Source organism: Globicephala melas, chromosome 1 (assembly GCF_963455315.2).
Source record: "Globicephala melas chromosome 1, mGloMel1.2, whole genome shotgun sequence".
Lineage (NCBI taxonomy): Eukaryota > Metazoa > Chordata > Mammalia > Artiodactyla > Delphinidae > Globicephala > Globicephala melas.
This window is the reverse complement of record NC_083314.1, coordinates 175,800,941-175,822,612: the sequence shown is the minus strand read 5'-3', so window position 1 is coordinate 175,822,612 and position 21,672 is coordinate 175,800,941. Positions and strand designations below refer to the sequence as shown.

Below are 21,672 nucleotides of genomic sequence, written 5' to 3'. Positions count from 1 at the left end.
CAACCTCATGTTTGAGATTCAAGTGAAATTGTCTTTTAGGAACTCTCTTAAGTAGAGAACTTAAGATTTCTTTGTAGGATTGGAATCGGTTTTTAATATTAATACGTAATTGCATGTGTGTAATTGTACATGCAACAGTTTTTGTACTCTTCGATTGACAAGTATTCATGCCCTACAGGAAGATTTTTTAAAGTTAAACCATTGCTAATAGCAGTTTTTAGCGTATCTTAACGGTTTCCCAAGTTGACTTATTTCATCAGAGGCAATTTGAATATAGCTGAACCCTAAGAGAATATATTTCCTGTAACCATTAAGTAATATATTAACACATTGAATCATGGAATAGGCATTTTAAAAATTATGTGGAATTTGATAGCACAAGAAGATAAAATAACCATTATTCTTTAATTAGTTAAGTTCATCATAGAATAGCATGTGGCAGCCCAATATTTTTATATCCCAAGTGGTTTTTTGGTTTGATTTTCTTTTTAAAATTCCATTATTAAATGTGATTGTTTGGGCACAACAATTTACATAATTTAGTAATTTTTATAATTACCCAAGAAGTTGAAAGTTAATAAGAAAAAGTTACACTTAACATTTTTTTCTGTACTTCTTTGAAAATGCCCTCCTATTTCTGGGACATGGGCATGCATTGCAATGGGGCTTTCATGTCTGTGTGAGAAATCTATCATGGAAATTTTGCCTGAAATACACTTGCAAAGTAAATAAAGTTTGGTATATATTTTAATCAGATGAAAGTATAGAAAACTTTCATATTAAAATGAAAGTCTCTTCTTGTTCCATTAAATTTAAAATAAAAAGGAGATGGCATATGTATATTTCTGTTTATAAGCCAGAAAATCCCTAATAAAAAGAACAACTGACTTGCAGAACACTAGTCATGAAAGTCCAATATACAGTTACAACAGTGATTTCTCAGCTGTGAAAATAAGTTTTGGAGTCAAGTAAAATGTTAAGCTTATTAGTGTTTGCTTACTAAGTAGGTTAATGCTGTTTAGAAAATGACCAGGTGCAAAGACAAAGACAATGCTCAAGTGAATGTTTGCATGACTTGCTTTTAGTTTTGCTTTCCCCTTTCTGATTGATTAAATATTTTTCCCCCCCTCCTAAATGCAGGGCTTCAGATAACAGGGAGCGTGCTTATGAACATAGTGCCTATGGACACCATGAACGGGGGACGGGAGGATTTGATCGGACAAGACATTACGATCAGGATTACTATAGAGATCCTCGCGAGCGGACTTTACAACATGGGCTCTATTATACTTCTCGGAGTCGAAGTCCAAACCGTTTTGATGCTCATGATCCCCGATACGAACCTAGGGCTCGGGAGCAGTTTACACTGCCCAGTGTGGTACACAGGGATATCTACAGGGATGATATTACCCGGGAGGTACGAGGCAGAAGGCCAGAGCGGAATTACCAGCACAGCAGGAGTCGCTCACCACATTCATCCCAGTCTAGAAATCAGTCTCCTCAGAGGCTGGCTAGCCAAGCGTCTAGACCCGCAAGGTCCCCTAGCGGCAGCGGCTCTAGGAGTAGATCCTCCAGTAGTGATTCAATCAGCAGCAGCAGTAGTACCAGCAGTGACAGGTAGGTTAACAGCCTTTTGTTGTAACAGATGAGCTGTTGAATAAATTGTTACAAATTTGCTACTTTCAGTGGTACTGATTTTTAGTATAGTAATATTTTTAAAAGAAAGTAATCTTGGATCATGTATATAATGAATGAAGAAACTTTGATTAGCATTGTGGCCATTGAATTAACCATTCTCCCAAGTACTTAAAGCTAAATGATGATTTGCAAATACTGTTTCATTCTCCAGTTGCTCAACATTAAAATTGCCAAAAAGGAAGAAAAGTAGTAACGTTACTTGTATGAAACAAATCTTGTGCCACGTAATGAACTTTTAAAAGTTCTTAATTTCTTAGGTATATAATACTATTTCTATTATTTGGTTGAAAATTTGTAAAAGCGCTATTTGGGTAAAGATGTATTGGTGAAATATATTTTTGACACACTTATTATCAATGTATAAATGAACTTACGTATATTTTAACTAATTTTAACATCAAGATGGTAGTCAATTTATAAGCAAGTAGGAAAGCTTTCTTTAAATTCAGGTTGTAACTTTGCTGTTCACTAAGGCTGAGTAAGCTCATTTCATTAGTTGGGAATTTTTTTTACAAAGGAGTTTTATTCCAAAGATGAAAATAATAAATTGAAAATAATCTTAACAAGAAACAGCTTAGAAGTTAGGTATATGGGTTTTGAAAAATAATAGATCAAGGTAGACAGTATACTACTTTTACAATCTTTGGACAAGTTACTTAAGCTCTCTAGGACTCAGCTTTCTCATCTTTTATAAGAACCATGCTTCATAAAGTTATTTTGAATATTAAAATGAAGAAATATGTAAAGTGCTTAGCTTGATACCCATATATGTTAAATAAATACAACCTTTAATAACTGCTAGCTATAATTATTACTGCTATTCAGTACTTCACATGTTGATAGTCTTTTGAGTATTTCCCATTTCTAGTGATTGTTATTCAATCTGTTAATCTCAGATATTCTAGTTTTAAATTTAGGTGGTGTGTATATTATTTATTTATTTATTATTTTTTGTCTGCGTTGGGTCATAGTTTCGGCACATGGGATCTTTCGTTGCGGCGTGCTGACTTCTCTCTAGTTGTGTTGCGAGGACTCCAGAGCGCGCAGGCTCAGTAGCTGGGGCGTGTGAGGGCTTAGTTGCCCCGAGGCATGTGGGATCCTAGTTCCGCGACCAGGGATCCAACCATCATCCCCTGCATTGCGAGGCCGATTCTTAACCACTGGATCACCAGGGAAGTCCCAGGTGGTGTGTGTTTTAAATTTGCAAGATACAGATTCTTCAACCTGATTAAAAATGCCCAGATTATTTTTCCTTTAGTATTGCCTGTTTAGAATTAATTTAAGGAAAGTAAATGATCATGGAATTGATAAATGGCTCCTTTTAGGCCTCCTAAATTTTCAAATTCAAAATAATAAATGGAAACATTTTATATCTCTATCTAGATATAATTCAAACATTCTAGAAGATGTAGCATATTATAATGAAACAAGCACTTAGTTTAGGAAGTCAGGAGAGTTAGTTTCTGGCTTCAGCTTTGCAGCTCTGTGACATGGGTAAAACCCTTAACTTTTGATTTCATTTGGTATATTATTGAGTTAAATGATTGACAGTATTCATTTGAATTCTATAAACTGATTATAAAATCTTGTCATGATTCACTTTCTTCTACGTAGAATTGTCTAAGATACTCAAGTTTTTAGTCATTTTCCCCAAACCTACCTCATTAAAGGAATGGCACTGCATTCCACTGGATCAAACCTTTTTGAGAAGTCAACCAATTGTGGAAGTGTAGAAGTTAGAGGTGAAACATAATTCACGGCTTTCAGGATGGCATTGTACTTTGGTGGGAGTTACAGTGGTTTGAGATCTGGCCCTTGGCATTGTGGGCTCAGAAGCTGGAACCCATAGGTGATCTGATGAATTTGATGGAGATAATTCCCTGTTTACATAATCAAAAGAAACAGTTATATGCTTCTGAATATTTACATTTAGAAAGATAACTGCCACAAAGGCAGGATGAGCTTGGAAAATCTACATGGGGACTAAATTACAACCGTAGAGGATATTTTCTCTTCTGTCAGCTGCCTGATCCATACTTAGGGCTGGCAGTTTTTATGATTTAGGGCTGTGAAGGATATGTATTCTTCTCTTCAACAAGAAGAGACGAATTTTAGGCTAGACAGGGAACATTGTGAGCAGAAGGAACAACTTGAAGAGATACGAGTGGGTGGAAGAATGTTTTGAGAACAGCAAATAATTTAGTATGACTTAACCACGCTAATGTTTTTGGGTTTTTTTCTTTATGCAGAGATGAGCCGTTGAAGGATTGAGAAGGGAAATATCTTGTTGAGATCTGCTTTAGGAAGGCATCTGGGAACTTAGAATAGGAAAGACAGAGATTCCAGTTAGGAGACTCTTCCAGTATTTCGGAGAAGACAAACTTGGACTATGAGAGTTCCTAACTTGGGAAAAGCGGAAGGGACATTGTATTAAGAATCAGATTATGTTGATTTATGAAAAACAGCATCAATTTTTTTTGAAGATATGACCAAATGATGAGCCTTTTGGTGTCATCCTGTAAGAACAGGGCCAGGTCTTCCTTTGTGCACATTGCAGAGCCAACCAAGTGTTTTTATTGCCCTTCTCTGAGTACGTGTTCAAATAGTTGAAATACTTAGATACAGTTCTTAGCTAATAGGAAGGTAAAAGCAAAATTGATGTAAATAGTTAAAAGATTTGGTCATTATATTGTGATTGAAGCAAGTACAGAGAAATAAAATCCTTTGGTGTTCAGAGTATATCCATTATCCCTGGGTTCATCCCCCCTTTTATCAGATGTCCTCTTTTCCTCTATAATTATATTGATTTTAGAATGTACTATTTTGAGGTGTTATGTCAACTCAGAATGTTTAATGCCCTTTGGAAGAACTAAGTTCTTTTTTGTAATCTCTAAAACTTGATTGTGAAATGGTGACATTCCAAGTCCTTAAAAATGTTTAAAAGCAACATGTAATAGTAGACAAAATATAGCTTGTTTTAGCTATAAAAACAAGTTTGTATTCTGTCTGTATGACTGGGAAATTAATCATCCTCCATCCCCCTTAATTGTTACAGCTTTGGTGAACAGATTCCTAGCAGTGCATTTCAGATGACTAAATGTGGGATTGATGAGAGTCTAGTTGTGAAGTCCTTATAAATGATACACTTAATGTTTCTGCCAAACTATTCACAGTATTTAGCTGGTGAGAAGTTTGGGGGAGGAGGGGGGCTTAATGTTACACACTTTCCTGTGTGCAGCCCTGTGCTGCTGTATGTCTGTTTTCTTTCTCTGCCTTGGTCATTTAGGGAGTCCCTTTGCTTTTCAACATAAAAATTTAAATACATAAATTCCACAGAAGCATTTATTTTAAGTCCTTGATTGAAGTTGAACGTATTTTATTTCTGTAGTTCCCTATCAGTTCTTTTTTTCTATCATGTTGTTAAGAATTTGTTTTAATTCAGGCTACAGGAGTTGAAGAATTTATTGAAATTAAATTAGTTCATAATATCCTTTCCTACTATCTTAAAGTAATTTTAATTGAGATTTGTTTCTCCGTTGTTTACTTTTTTTTTTTTTTTTGTGGTACGCGGGCCTCTCACTGTTGTGGCCTCTCCTGTTGAGGAGCACAGGCTCCGGACGCGCAGGCTCAGCGGCCATGGCTCACGGGCCCAGCCTCTCCGCGGCATGTGGGATCTTCCCGGACCAGGGCACAAACCCGTGTCCCCTGCATCGGCAGGCGGACTCTCAACCACTGCGCCACCAGGGAAGCCCTCCGTTGTTTACTTTGATCACAGCCAAAGATGATTAGGCTGGCTCAGGGTCCCTGAACCTTTTTTTTTTCCGGCTGTGCTGCGCAGCTTGTGGTGGGATCTTAGTTCCCTGACCACGTATTGAACGCAGACCCTCAGCAGTGAGAATGCGGAGTCCTAACCACTGGACTGCCATGGAATTCCCTTTTTAAATTTTATTATTATTATTTTTTTGGTCCCTGAATTTAGATGCAGGGGAAAAAATTACATCTTTTCACTAACCTGAAAGTGAATTAAGCATTGCCTCCCATTATATGAAAGTAGCCAACAAAAAGTAGATTAGCAGTATGACTGACTTTGTTCTCAGTATAAATACACAGGTAATTTATGATTATTATAGTTGCAGAGATCTCAAAATTGGGCTTATATTAATCATGAGTGGGAAATTGTTATTAAACTCAGTGTTAGGTATTGTTATTTAATGTTAATAAAGACATTACTATATCACAAAATTTTAAAACATTTTAATAACTGTGTCAGTATAATTTGTTTCCATTTAATTCCTATTTATTTTATTTTATGCATTTAGAAACATTATTCTGAAAAGGAGTCCATAGACTTCACCAGATTGCTGAAAAGGGGTCCTGGCTCCTTTGGAGCTGCAGTTAGCCCTTGATTCTATATCCTGTAAAGGTTTACAGAATGAATGAGGGGAAATGGATGAAAAAGTAATGGGAGGGAGTTGAGATTTGGATAATCCAAGACCTTTTCTTATTTTATCCCTTCCCCCTCAGTAGATTACTTCCCTAAATCTTCTTTCAGTTTAGATAAAGTTAACTTTTTTTTGGGGAGGGGGGCCCTGCTGTGAGTCATGTGGCATCTTAGCTCCCCGACCAGGGATCGAACCTGTGCCCACTACATTGGAAGTGCGGAGTCTTAACCACTGGATCGTCTGGGAAGTCCTAAAGTTAACTTTTGAGTTTATATTCAGCCATCTATTTGTTTAACATATATTGCTTATTTTTGCACCGAATTTATGAAATAAAATAGCTGGTTGTATGGAGTCCCAAAAATAGAGCCAGTTTGGATTAAACATTGGCTGTGGCTAATCCAAAACAAAATCTACATATGTCTAATTAAGAGTTAACATGTAATTAAATTAACCTGGGCATCTATGGCTAGGTGCATCTTTACAGTTTTATCAAAGGCAACCCCATCTTCTGCCCCCTTAAAAATTTTGGAGGTGTCTTGTCAGCCTTTTTCTTTTTGTTCCTCTGAATCCTTTTGGTTTGTCTAAAGAAGAATATGTCAAGTAACTACAGACTTTCATTCTTTCTAATCACAGAAATAGGCATTTAGTTGGAAACGCTTAAAATAAATGTAGTAGGAGTAAGCACAGAAAAACTACATGAAAATAACTGTAGTGGGTGACATCTCATTGTCTCTTGTCTCTGTGGCTTTCAGTAAGCCCTGTGGCCTTAAATTGTGCTTAGTTTACCTGTTTGAAAAAATCAGAATTTTAGAGCAAGCTTTCTTCTTAAGTAGATTTTAAGAATTGAAATAAGTTGATTTAAAAACTGTATGTTGGGCTTCCCTGGTGGCGCAGTGGTTGAGAGTCTGCCTGCTGATGCAGGGGACACGGGTTCGTGCCCCGGTCCGGGAAGATCCCACATGCCGCCGAGCGGCTGGGCCCGTGAGCCATGGCCGCTGAGCCTGCGCGTCCGGAGCCTGTGCTCCGCAACGGGAGAGGCCACAACAGTAAGAGGTCCGCGTACCGCAAAAAAAAAAACAAAACAAAAAAACAAAAAAACTATGTAGGGAGTTCCCTGGTGGTCCAGTGGTTAGGACTCCATGCTTTCACTGCCCAGGGCCTGGGTTCATATGTTGGAATATATAAGGAAGAAGCTTGGAGACAGGAAGTGGGAGAAAAAGACACACATACAGTATCAGTTCCAGGACAGGAAAACTAGCATGTGAAATAGTCTTTGTGGTGTTTGTTTAATGTAATAAGAAAAGCCTATAGACCTGCAGGCAATCAGACTTTTCAACTCTGATGCCGTATTAAGATAACGGCATGCTTTATGCCCATCTCTTGTCCAGTATATTAGCTTTGCATTAGAATAATTACTTTTTATTGAAAGGGAAATGAAAAGTATTTCTTATTGCTGGTATTATTTGTAGAACTTGTTTGTATATTTCTTTTATATGTTTTGAGTAAAATATATCAGGGCTTCCCTGGTGGCGCAGTGGTTGAGGGACTGCCTGTCGATGCAGGGGACACGGGTTCGTGCCCCGATCCGGGAAGATCCCACATGCCGCGGAGCAGTTAGGCCCATGAGCCATGGCTGCTGAGCCTATGTGTCCGGAGCCTGTGCTCCGCAACGGGAGAAACCACAACAGTGAGAGGCTCGCGCACGGCAAAAATAAATAAATACATAAATTAAATATATCAAAAGTTGTCTATAACCGTATTAATTTTTTTCTGTTAGACAATATAAGAATATTTTACCTGAATTATAGTTAAATAGTAATTAGAATATTGACCAAATTCTGGATTTTTACAACAGTTAAAAGTTAAAAGGGAATGTGACCCTTTTAACTAAATAAGGATTAACACGACGACAGTCCCTAATCTTTTTCTTTTTTAACAAAGACCAATTCTACTAATCATTTTGTGAATGATCTAGACGTTTTATTTTTATTTATTTTTGGCTGCATTGGGTCTTTGTTGCTGCGGGCAGGCTTTCTCTAGTTGCGGTGAGCGGGGGCTGCTCTTCGTTGTGGTGCGCAGCCTCTCATTGCGGTGGCTTCTCTTGTTGCAGAGCACGGGCTCTAGGGTGTGCGGGTTTCAGTAGTTGTGGCGTGTGGGCTCAGTAGTTGTGGTGCACGGGTTTAGTTGCTCCATGGCTTGTGGGATCTTCCCTGACCAGGGATCGAACCCGTGTCCCCTGCATTGGCAGGAGGATTCTTAACCACTGCGCCACCAGGGAAGTCCTGATCTAGATGTTTTAGATTTCTTAGAGGGGGAATTTTATTCAAATATCCTTTTGTCTGATTTCATGAGGAAGTTTTGCAGTTCATTTAGTTTATGAAAGAGGACTTCCTTTCAAATTCATATAGAAAAATTTTCAAAATTGCTGTCATTCTGAAGCTTTGTGGAAGAACATGGATGAAGCTGAAAATGTAGCTCCCGGTGGTTATTGGATAAGGTTGCAATGCATGTATCAGAGTGATAGTGACAGTGTACTTTCCATTTCTCTTAAAGTCTGCTTATTTAGAATGTTGATTGGGGGAAGGAATGCTCATTTTATTACCTGGCTGTATAATTTGTTACGATATATATTACGTGCTAGACCTGTCAGATATGGCACCAGTTTTAACAAATACATATATGAAGTAAGAGTCAGTTTCTTAAAGTTGTTAAAGGAGTTAATAATTAGTGGGTTTTTTGGTGATCATTGCAGTGCTTACTCATAAAAACACGTTTGTCTGAAGTTTTAGCATCAAAGGTGATCTTATCTATAATAATGAATAGTAGACAGATAATTTCTGTTTAGCCGTGTGTGCTTTGAAGAGAAATACACCCCCCATATATATTAATGTATACATAAATTTTTATTTTTATTTATTTGGCTGCACCGCACGGCATGTGGGATCTTAGCTCCCCGACCGGGGATCGAACCCGTGCCCCCTGCATTGGAAGCGTGAGTCTTAACCACTGGACCTCCAGGGAAGTCCCTATTTTTATTTTTATTTTATTGGTAGTATTCTTTTCCATTCTCATCAGTGGCAGGCAAAATGAAGAGCCCATATTTTGGAAACAACATTCCTTTGTAGGCTACTGTAGAGTTTGTTACTGGGCAGCAAGCTACACACTTCTGCCTTTTGGGGTCATGTTAGCCAGCCAAGCCTTTTTTTGTGCTAAATATGGAAAATGGAAGTGTTTGCTTTCTAATTGCTCTGGTGGGCTTAACTTTCATTATGGAGATTTATAAATCAGACTAGTTCCTTTCTGGTTTTCCTTTTTTGTCAAGTACAGCATTTCAGTAAGGCTTTTGAGAGGTGTAGTTGTTGCCAGTTTTAGCATTCTGTGCGGAATGGGCAGTTGGCTTCGGAAACAAGTGCGGGACTGACCCATATTTGCTGTACTGGGAACCTTGCTTTCATTTCGAGCCTCTGCTGCTAGGGAAATGAGAATGAGGTAGGCTTAGATCTGAGAATAAATGAGGAGAGTTCATTGTGCGCCGCCTGAGCAGCCAGTGCCTCTGAATATGGTGGGGAAAGCTAGGAACTGCTTGTTTGTGACTGAAACCAGACTAAACTGGAATCATCCAGTTTGAGTTGGCTGCTTGCCACCTCCCAGAGGCTTCCTTATTTTGCCAGAGTTTTTGCCTGGCCCTCAGCCCAGGGAGTGGGGCTTGCGCACTGTGACCGGCTGCTTAGGGGAGTAGAGGCTGTGAAGTGGGTGCCAGTTAACCTGGGTTTGTTCATGGGAAGGAGGCACTTCAAATAAAGGATTGAGGAGCCGAAGGCTGGAAGCTGGTGTGAATGCTACTATTTTCAGTGCATCTTTCCCTTATTACTCCCTTGCTTTAACTGTAACTTTCTGTCTTATGCCCCTTAGAAACTAAGGCTGGAAAAACAGCTTCTGTCATGCTGCTGCTTGGGTACATCACAGCATGGTCTGCGTTTAGTATTAAAGAATTTATTACCAAAAAATTAATTAATTACCAAAGTTCCCTGGGAACTTGCTTTTAGTTGTTAGTCTGTTTGCAGTAAAGAACTCTCTCCCATGCCCCTTTTCATTCTTTCCGCTGGGGTTGTGCTGGAGTTTATTTTGGTTTGATTGATTGTTAGGTGGAAGGAATGAAAATAGGTTTCTGGGGTAAACTTGTGACTTGGTATCTTGTGAGTTTTAATTTAACCTTGAAGTAAATTTTTAAAATGTTGCCTTAAAAATTAACAAAAAGTAATTCACATTAAAGTCCTAAACAACAAACTTTAAAATTAAAAATGCTATGCTAGATTGTATTTGATTTAGAAGCAAACTCTTTAAAAAATGCTTAAATTGGCATATTTTTAGTGTCATGACTGCTTTGTGCATAGCCTCTCTGTCAGCTTTCCTCTTTGACAAGGGAGTTAAACGTGTCCTAATTCCTGATCAGAGAACACTCAGAAGTCACTAAGAAATATTAAAGCCACAAATAAAGGGGTACATTTATTTTTGTCTTTATCAGCGCCAGGGCTATATAGAAAATGTAAGTTCCTATAACCTTGCTTATGTTTTAAACTTTTGGAATGACATTGAAACCTCTGTTAGTCTTTTTTACTTACAGTGAAAGTTTGCTCAGAGCAGTTTCAGAGACCTTGTTATTCTCTTTTATCCTTTTTGGGTTGTTTTCACTTGGAGGCCTTCTATGGTAATTCTCAGAAGTCATGATATAATTTTACCCTGCCCTGAACAAAGGGATCATCCATGCACAGAACTAAAGGAAAATGTGGTGTTCTCATTTTAAAATAAACATTAGCATTTTCTGAAGCTCAGAATTAGCCAAGATTTCATTACCCACACCCTCTCCTTAATTTTTTAAAAAAAATCTGTGTCTTAGACTACAACCTAAGTGCTTACCTTTATCTATAAAGGGTAGGTGGTTTTTTTTGTTTTTTTTTTTGCAGTATGTGGGCCTCTCACTGCCATGGCCTCTCCCGTTGTAGAGCACAGGCTCCGGATGCGCGGCCTCAGCGGCCATGGCTCACGGCCCCAGCCGCTCTGCGGCATGTGGGATCTTCCCGGACCAGGGCATGAACCTGTGTCCCCCGCATCGGCAGGCGGACTCTCGACCACTGCGCCACCAGGGAAGCCCTAAAGGATAGTTTTGTGATTGCTTCTCCTGTGAGAAAACGGAAAGAGCACCCTCTGATAATTTATTTACTTAAATTATTAGTCATTACTTAATCTAAATGCTGTTAGGGTTTCCTGCTGCTACAAATTGTATAAAGTCATTTCTGTGGAACGTCTTCCTAAAAGTCTACTTTGTAGGATGAATGAACTTCCTCTTTCCAGGTAGACAAGATAGTGAAATATATTTTAAAATTAACTTTGCAGAACAGAGTTGGTTTTTCCTAAGAATCTGAGTTACACTGTTTTTAATTTAATTAATTTATTTATTAATATTTATTTATTTGGCTGCGTTGGGTCTTAGTTGCGGCACATGGGATCTTTCATTGTGGCTTGTGGGCTTCTCTCTAGTTGTGATGCATGGGCTCCAGAGTGCACAGGCTCAGTAGTTGTGGCATGAGGGCTCTCTCGTTGTGGCACATGGGCTCAGTAGTTGTGGCACCTGAGCTTAGTTGCGGTATGTGGGATCTTATTTCCCCAACCAGGGATCGAACCTGGGCCCCCTGCATTGGGAGCTTGGAATCCTAACCACTGGACCACCAGGGAAGTTCCTAACATGGTCTCTTATTTAAGGCTGATATGCTTGTTTATTGGGGAGCTTTCTGGTTCTAGAACTAGGTTGTCCAGTACTGTATCCACTAGCCACATGTGGCTGTTGAGTGCTTGAAATTTGGCTAGTCTGTGCACCAGTACTGATCCACACTATAACATGGATGAACCTCAAAAAAATGCTTAGTGAAAGAAGATGGTACAAATCATATGATTCTCTTTATGTAAAATGTCTAGAATAGGTAATTACAGAGACAGAAAGTAGATTAGTGGTTACCAAGGCTGAGGATGGAAGAGAATGGAGAGTGCTGCTAATAGGTATGAGGTTTCTTTCTGGGGCAATGCAGATGTACCAAAGTTACATTATGGTGATGATTGCATAATTCCATAAATATACTAAAAACTACTGTATACTTTTATTTATTTTTTGCTGTATGCGGGCCTCTCACTGTTGTGGCCTCTCCCGTTGCGGAGCACAGGCTCCGGACGCGCAGCCTCAGTGGCCATGGCTCACGGGCCCAGCCACTCCACGGCATGTGGGATCTTCCCAGACCGGGGCACGAACCCGCGTCCCCTGCATCGGCAGGCGGACTCTCAACCACTGCGCCACCAGGGAAGCCCCTTTTTTATTTATTTTTTATATTTTTAAAAATTTTATTTATTTTTGGCTGCGTCAGGTCTTTGTTGCTGTGCGCGGGCTTTCTCTAGTTGCAGCGAGCAGGGGCTACTCTTCATTGTGGTGCGTGGGCTTCTCATTGCGGTGGCTTCTCTTGTTGCGGAGCATGGGCTCTAGGCGCATGGGCTTCAGTAGTTGTGGCACGCGGGCTCAGTAGTTGTGGCTCACAGGCTCTAGAGTGCGTGGGCTTCAGTAGTTGTGGCACTTGGGCTTAGTTGCTCCGCGGCGTGTGGGATCTTCCTGGACCAGGGATTGAACCTCTGTGCCCTACATTGGCAGGATTCTTAACCACTGTGCCACCAGGGAAGCCCCAGTAGAACTATTTTTAAAAATACAGAATTTTGATGATATAGCACACAAAAAAAAGTATTACTGGTTTTTATGTTGAGATAATATTTCAAGTATATTACATTAAATAAAATACGTTATTAAATTTCACCTGTTCTTACTTTTTACATTTAATTTATTTTGGCTGTGCCGGATCTTAGTGCAGCACTTGCGATCTTCGTTGCGGCATGTTTAGTTGCGGCATGCAGACCTCTTAGTTGCGGCATGTGGATCTCTTAGTTGCAGCATGTATGTGGGATCTAGTTCCCCGACCAGGGATTGAACCCTGGCCCCTGCATTGGGAATGCAGACTCTCACCCACTGGACCACCAGTGGGTAAAAGTCTCTTACTTTTTGAAGTGTGGCTATTTAAAATTACATTTTTGACTTCTATTAAATTTCTGTTGGACAGCACAGAATAGAAATGAGCTCTGTCAAAGTAGAATGTCATGGAGTAATTTGTGTGTCCATTTACTGCTTTTCATTTTGTTTAAAGAATAGAGTCCACTGTTTTATTCTCAACACCCTTCTACTCTTTTGAAATTATGGATTAATGGAAAAAGTTCTTGGGACTTGTAAGCTTAAAATATATATTGAACTATTTTGCAGATTCTGTCTTTAACAAATTTAGGATTGGTTAGGCTAAAATATTAAAATGCATGTTGATTTCCAGGGTGGCCAAGGGAATGTCTCAGCTGTTGAAAAACTTTAATATTTAAGTCCCCAAATAAATTAGTTTAATCCCCCAAGAAGAAAATTAAGTCATCTTAACCAGAGTAATTTTTTTTAATTAAAAAAAAAAACCACACACGCAACCCCTTAATCTGAAGGTAATTTTGAAGCGATGGCTAATACTTTTGATAGAGGTTTAAAATGTGTCTATTAACAGGCATGGAGTTCTGATGTTGGAATTAGAATAAGACACACATTTTATAGATGCTCGTCTTGCTTCTAGATATGATTTATGTAACCACACCTGGGGAGTTCCATGGTTCTTTGAATGTTATTTTTGATTGTTTGGGGAGGGGCAAAGTAGCTTCCTGAATGTGCTGTGTCATGGTGGTTGGAGCCATTTGGAGTGTAGCTTTGTGTTTGTTTCCACTGGAAGAAACTGCAGAGGAGTTGTTTAAGTAGAAGGACTTTAGGTTGGAGTTTCTTAGTGAGTAATTTGAAGTCATTTATAAATAATTAAACAAGTGCATCAAACAGTGGGTGGCTTTAGGCTTCCTGGTGGGGAGTTAGGTGCCCTTCTAACCTCTTGAGTATGGAGCTGCCTTAACAAAGAGTTCAGAAGTGGGAAATAGCAAACTTTTTTATTCTGGATAGTAAGGAGATGTAATTAGCACCAAAGTTAAATTGGAAAAAGGCAAAACCCAAAGTTCAAATTTACTTGCAGATTTGGTAAAGGCTACGGCATTTGTACATAACCATTTGGAACTTAACAACAACGACAGCAGAACGGTTTCACATGATCTGTATGCTTTCTTGGTTTATGCCTTTTAAACCATTTAGTTGTTCATATAAGAAATATATCTAGTTTTTATACTGCATGTGGTTAAGGAAGTAAGAAATCCCGCTGTTACAATTAACAGTTTAGATTTCTCCTAGTTTGTCCCTTGAGTGAGGCATCCATCCCGTGGATGTTCTAAGGGCTTTGCTGCCATACAGAAAGATTTCTTGTTCCTTAGGCAGGTGTGTTATATCTGCTTATTACTTCTAGGGCGCCTGCATGTTTGATGGTTTTTGCTTTGAGTTACCTGAGTAGCAGGTTTTGTGAGTCTTAAGGGATTGCCAAGAATGTAATGACACTGCAGGCCTAGGCTCTTTGGAATTTAAGACAGAAGTACTCTTGGCCCTAAGGGCTGTGTTTTGGACACAGAATATGTAGAAAAATAATTTTTTCACTTTATCCTCTGTGAATTTTGTACTTAGCAGAATCTGTCAGTAGCAGAATCTGATCACATATCTGCCCCCAAAAACCTGTTTTAAAAAAAAAGTGGTAAGCTGCACTTTGTGACTAGGTCTCTGCTAACCCATCATCTTAATAATTCTTAAAGTTAACTAGGGAATTTTTGAGAGTCCCATAAAGCCCACCAGCAAATACGCCACGCGATTCTTAGTGATAGATTTATAAGAGCATAGCCGCTTTCCATTTTTGCTATTGTTATTAGAATACTTAGATTTGAAACCACGAAATTATGCTTTTAATGCCAAAAACTTGTAAGCCTTCAATTTTTAAAAAATTGTGGTAAAAATATACATAATGTGAAATTACCATTTTAACTATATATATTTTTTAAAATTAGGTCTAAGTTTCCGTGTTTTTTAAAACAATTTATTTTATTTAATTATTTATTTTTGGCTGCGTTGGGTCTTCGTTGCTGTGCGCGGGCTTTCTCTAGTTGTGGCGAGCGGGGGCTACTCTTCATTGCGGTGCTTGGGCTTCTCATTGCAGTGGCTTCTCTTGTTGTGGAACACGGGCTATAGGCATGTGGGCTCAGTAGTTGTGGTGCACAGGCTTAGTTGCTCTGCGGCATGTGGGATCCTCCCGGACCAGGGCTCGAACCCGTGTGCCCTGCGTTGGCAGGTGGATTCTTAACCACTTCACCACCAGGGAAGGTCCTGTCTTCCTTTTTAAGACTGAAAAATATTCCTTCAGGCTTTTTTTTGGGTAACCTTTAATTATCCAGCAGTCATCCTATAGATAAACTATTTCCATATTCCTTTTAATTCTACTAAAAATAGTAGTAAGCTTAAAACATTAACTTGTAGCTGTAATTGCATCCCAAAGAGTTACTTGTGCATAACCACACATAGAATATTTACACTTAATTTTAAACAGTATTTTCCACCAAAATAAGGTGCTCTTTAAAAACCTGTCTTTAATGATTTTGTTTTTTCCTTCATTTATGTAAACTATTGGACTTTAGAATAGGAAGATAAATAAAACCAATTATTTTAATTACTGTGGTTGAATTTGCCACCACTTTAGTGACCATGAACACTGAACATGTTTAATCTTATCTGCCTATGAAATGGAGCCAGTACCTGTCTAAGGTTTAGGCATGCTTGATATTTATAAATGCTCACAGGGGAAGGCCACTAGAACTCAAGAAAAGTTAATTTTTGAGGTCTAGATTTTCTGTTATACTTAGAAATCCTTAGGAAATAAATTATTTTTTTTATATCAGCAATAAAAACTGATTGCAGTGAAAGGAAAAAATACTGCTGGTGGATTATGGCTCTCTTTCTGCTTCTACCTGTTTCTATTAAGAGAAGACTTATACACACACACTTAGGAATATTACTCAGCCATAAAAAAAATGAAATAATGCCACTTGCAGCAATGTGGATGGACCTAGAGATTACTATACTAAGCAAAGTAAGTCAGAGAGAGAAAGACAAATATCTTACGATATCACTTATGTGTAGCATCTAAAAAGATGATACGAGTGAACTTACAAAACAGAAATAGACTCACAGACATAGAAACAAGCTTATGGCAACCAAAGGGTAAAGGAGGGGGGAGGGATAAATTAGGAGTTTGGGATTAACAGATACACACTACTGTATATAAAATAGATAAACAATAGGACCTACTGTATAGCACAGGGAACTATATTCAATATCTTGTAGTAACCTATAGTGGAAGAGAATCTGAAAAAGAGAATATAAATAACTGAATCACTTTGCTGTACACCTGAATCTAACACAACATTGTAAATCAATTATACTTCAATTAGAAAAAACAGATAAATGATGGAAAAAACTAGGAGAAAAAAACTTCCTCTGTTGTCAGTTTCACTCTTAATTTATTTAGTCATAATTTTTTAAATCAGATCTTTTCCCATTAGAAGTCTTTGTGGTTTCTAATGATAGAAGAAGAAATATGTGGACCAAAACAAAATTGAAGTTAAAATATTGGTTCCATAATTTAAAAAATGCGTTTTCACTGTTTAATATATTAATACAGTTTTTCTCAATAAGTATCCTAAATACCAAGAATTTAGGCAACTTTTCATTAACTTTGGCTCTAAAGAGTTTAATTTATCATTTATACAGTCGAGTCCTAAAGTGCTTTCCCCGTTTCTTTTGCAGTAGTTGCAGAATCACCAGTTAGAGCTGACTCATTTCTCTGAAATCATTTCTGAGGAACTTTTACCTTGATAAGCCAGGTTGTGAGACCTTTTGATTCAGCAGAGCCTTATTGACAAAACCCAGCAGGTAGCCTGTTACATTGACTGGTTTGGAATCTCATTTTTTTCTAAGGCGCAAAGAGAAGAACAGTTCATTTTTGTTTTTTTTTTTATTTGTTTTTAAATAATTAATTTATTCATTTATTTGTTATTTGGTTGAGCCGGTCTTAGTTGTGGCCCATGGGCTCCTTAGTTCTGGCACATGGGCTCCGTCGTTGCAGCACGTGAACTCTCAGTCACGGCATGCATGCGGGATCTAGCTCCCTCACCGGGGATTGGACCCCGGGCCCCCTGCATTGGGAGTGCGGAGTCTTATCCACTGCGCCACTAGGGAAGTCCCAAGAAGAATAGTTCATTTTGTACTTTACTTCTTAGGTCATGTTTGTATGTGTGTGTTTGTGTGTGTTAAAATAACATAAAATTTACCTTTTTTTTTTTTTTTTTTTTTTGCGGTATGCGGGCCTCTCACTGTTGTGGCCTCTCCCGTTGCGGAGCACAGGCTCCGGACGCGCAGGCTCAGCGGCCATGGCTCACGGGCCCAGCTGCTCTGCAGCATGTGGGATCTTCCCGGACCGGGGCACGAACCCATGTCCCCTGCATCGGCAGGCGGACTCTCAACCACTGTGCCACCAGGGGAGCCCTAAAGTTTACCATTTTAACCACTTTTAAGTGTACTGTTCAGTGGTATTAAGTACATTCACCTTGTGGTGCAGCAATCACCACTGTTCATCTCTAGAACCCTTTCATCTTTCCGTTAAACAACTCCCATTCTCCTCTGCCCCAGCCCCAGGCTATGCCACTATTCCTTCTGTCTTTATGAATTTGACTGCTGTAGTTCCTTCAAAAAAACTGAATCATACAGCATTTGTCCTTTTCTGACTGGCTTATTTCACTTAGCATAATGTCCTCAGGGTTCATACAAGTTTTAGTGTATGGCCGAATTTTCTTCCTTTTTAAGGCTGAATAATATTGCATTGTATATAGATACCACATTTTGTTTATCCAGTCATCTGTCGCTATATACTTGGGTTGCTTCTACCTTTTGGCTGTTAAACATGCTCTGAATGTGGGTAAACAAATATCTATTCAAGTACCTGCTTTCAGTTCTTTTTGTTATATATCCAGAAGTGGAATTGCTGAATAATTGTGGCAATTGTAAGTTTTTAAGGAACTACCATACTGTTTTCTATAGTGTCTACACTATTTTACTTTTCCACCAGCAGTGCACAGGGGTTCCAGTTTCTTTACATCCTAGCCAACACTGTTATATTCTGTTTTTTGATAATAGCCATCCTAATGAGTGTGAAATGGTATCTTGCTGTTTTTTTTTTTTTTTTTTGAGGTACATGGGCCTCTCACTGTTGTGGCCTCTCCCGTCCCGGAGCACAGTCTCCGGACGCGCAGGCCCAGCGGCCATGGCTCACCGGCCCAGCCGCTCTGCGGCATGTGGGATCTTCCCAGACTGGGGCACGAACCCGTGTCCCCTGCATCGGCAGGCGGACTCTCAACCACTGCGCCACCAGGGAAACCCTTGCTGTTGTTTTGATTTGAATTTCTGTAACAATCATGTTGAGCATCTTTTCATGCCTTGGCCATTTCCATCTTCTTTGGAGAAATGTCTGTTCAAGTTCAAAGATGCCCATTTTTGCATCTGGTTGGTTGATTGGTTTTTTTGTTTTTGTTTTGCTGTTGAGTTATGTTTTCATTCTTAAAGGCAAATTTAAAAATGTCTTAAAGTTATAAGACAAAATACCGCCTTAAGCTCTTCATGCAGAATAGAAGTTTTATTCATTCTCTGACCATGGTACTTGATGAGAAAAAATCTAGTTGTGATACTAAACTACCATCTTAAGTCCCTAGTTTGAGGGTAAACAAAGCTATTGAGCTGAGAAACAATTTTAACATGAATTGGAATAGTTATCATTGATGTAAGCCTTACTAGGGTAGGGGTAGCAGTACTATATATTTCACCCATTATTTGTTCAAAATTATAAAATAGTTTTGTCTACAAATACTTTGACCCTGCTATTGACATGGCAAAACACATACTGTAAAAAGCTATTTGCATTTTCTCTTTTTGTCACGTTTGCCAGAATCGAGTGACATCAGAACGTTTTGGATCCCAGCTTCTTCTCAGTCTAATCTTTAGAAATTGACCTTTTTCTTTTTTCCCCTGTAAGTTTGGACTTATTCAAAGATTTTTATGAAGTGATATATTAGTAATAAGGAAGAACAGTGACTGTAAGGATCCTGCATTTGAATCGCAGCTTAATATTAGCATGTTGGATTTTCAAAAGAAGGGAAAGCGGTCAAAGAAGGTCATGTAGGCTGGGGTTTCTCAACCTTGGTACTATTCACTTTAAAAAAATAATAAATTAATTTATTTTAAATTTTATTTAGTTTTGGCTGCGTTGGGTCTTAGTTACTACGCGTGGACTTTTCTCTAGTTGCGGCAGGGGGAGGCTACTCTTCGTTGCAGTGTGCGGGCTTCTCATTGCCATGGCTTCGCTTGTCGCGGAGCATGGGCTCTAGGCACGCGGGCTCAGTAGTTGTGGTGCACGGGCTTAGTTGCTCCGTGGCATGTGGGATCTTCCCGGACCAGGGATCGAACCCGTGTCCCCTGCATTGGCAGGCGGATTCTTAACCTCTGTGCCACCAGGGAAGCCCCCACTATTCACTTTTGAGGCCAGATAATTCCTTGTTGTGGTGCTGTCCTGTGCACCATAGGATGTTTAGCAGCATCCCTGGCTTCTACTCACTAAATGGCAGTAAACTTCACCACCCACCCACAGTTGGACAACCAAAAATGTCCTTTGGGGCGCGAAATGGCCCCAGTTGGGAGCCACTGATGCAGGTATTCACAATTATAGGATTTATGAATGAAATTGAATAGTGCAAAATCCACACTCTGGACTTTGTTAGATATTTAGAGCACTGTTTTATGTGTTATAATTGTGCTTTTGCTTTCATCCCAGAAAAATGTCTATTTTAAAAAATCATCTTCTACCAAGTTCTAGATGACAGGATCCATGAAGTGTTTTTGTTTTTACAGTTACCAGTGATTTTTCAGTCAGGTTATTAATATATGTCAAAGACCTAGAGTCTTGGCTAGAACAGCCATTAACATTAAAGAAGAAAGACATACTTTGCAGTTTCCAACAAAGTAATATTTTCTCAGAAATGTTCCTTTCACTCTTAGATACTGAATGTAGTTAATACCTTCATTTTATTGAGCTTGGTGTACTTTCCTAGGCATTAATTTCAGTTGCTTGGATAATTCAAATCAATAACTTTCTGGAGTCACACATCCATTACATATTGGGCACCATGCTAGGCTCTGTTTACAAAGATGAATCTAGTCTTGGACTTTTAGGAGGCTGGTAAAGGAGTAGTTATAATACAGAGTGAAAGGGTTTGAGATAGACATTGTAGTAAAAGAGGCTTAGAAATACACAACTAAGAAAGCAATGAATGCTGTGGGGCGGGGTGGGAATGTCAAGAACAGCTGCAGAGCAGGAGGTTAACACTGGAGCTAGCTAATCCTCGAAGGCAGGGCAAGCAGGGAGGGACAGAAAGGTGTCTTCAATAGGAATAGGTATGGACAAGAGCTCTCATATTCTTGCTGTATGCTAGGCAGAGTGCTAAGTACTTTACAATCACAAACTCATTAAATTCTCACCATAGCCCTTCACAAGTGATAGGTATTATCACCATTTACATACAAGAAAGTGAAGTATTAGAGAGGAAGTAATTTAACCAAGGACTTATATCTAATAAGAAAAAAAGGGGGGTGCCCATGATTAGAAACTGGTATACTCTTTTTTTGTTTTGGACACGCTTTGCGGCATGCGGGATCTTAATTCCTCGACCAGGGATCCAACCCATGCCCCCTGCTGTGGAAGTGCAGAGCCCTAACCACTTGGTGGCCATTCCTGGGCCACCAAGGAATTCCCAAAACTGGTATACTCTTATGTGGATAGATCATTAGTGGGTAGGTTAAAGAGTGACAAGGGAATGAGAATAAGCGACTAGAAAATTAGTTTGGGGCCAAGTTGTAAAGGGTCCCCTCTCTCCCTTGTTGGACAGTGTGGAGCTGTCAGAGCTGGAAGGTTTGGAGGTAGATGGAGAGTCACAGAACCCTAGAGTTAGCAGGACCTTTGAAGGTTATGAGGTCTGGTAACCCACTAGGGAAATTAAAGTTTAGAGAGGCAAAATGTGGTACCTTACCAGACTGAACAGTTGAGTATTTCCTTCCTGATTTTCTTATAAAACAAAAAAGACAGAGACTTAATTCAGGTTGTATCAGAAGTGGTAGAGTTGAAAATGGAATTAAGATTACATCAGAATGCCTACTAAGCTAGTGGGGTTTTTGTTTTTAGTTTAAACTTTCTGGGCTCAGGACCCTTTTGCATTCTTAAATTATTGAGCTTTTGTTTACTTTGTAATATCTATTGACATTTGCCATATTAGAAATTTAAACTTTAATTTGAAAATTTTATTAATTCACCATAACTTTTTTCTTTCCTTTTAAATTTTAATAGTTTATTTGAGCAAATATCTATTTGAATTGGGCAGCGCCAAACTGGAAATGGTTAGG

General features: G+C 39.0%; 1 protein-coding gene across 4 annotated transcripts in view; it reads left to right on the top strand.

The window, feature by feature from the left end:
- SPEN (spen family transcriptional repressor) overlaps positions 1–21,672 on the top strand; it is a 93,929-nt gene that overhangs the window by 37,879 nt on the left and 34,378 nt on the right. For all 4 annotated transcript variants that reach the window (XM_030877423.3, XM_030877411.3, XM_060310742.1 and 1 more), the window contains one exon: positions 1,141–1,617. In XM_030877423.3, the coding sequence (XP_030733283.2) occupies positions 1,141–1,617 (477 nt within the window). The remainder of the gene's footprint in view (positions 1–1,140; positions 1,618–21,672) is intronic.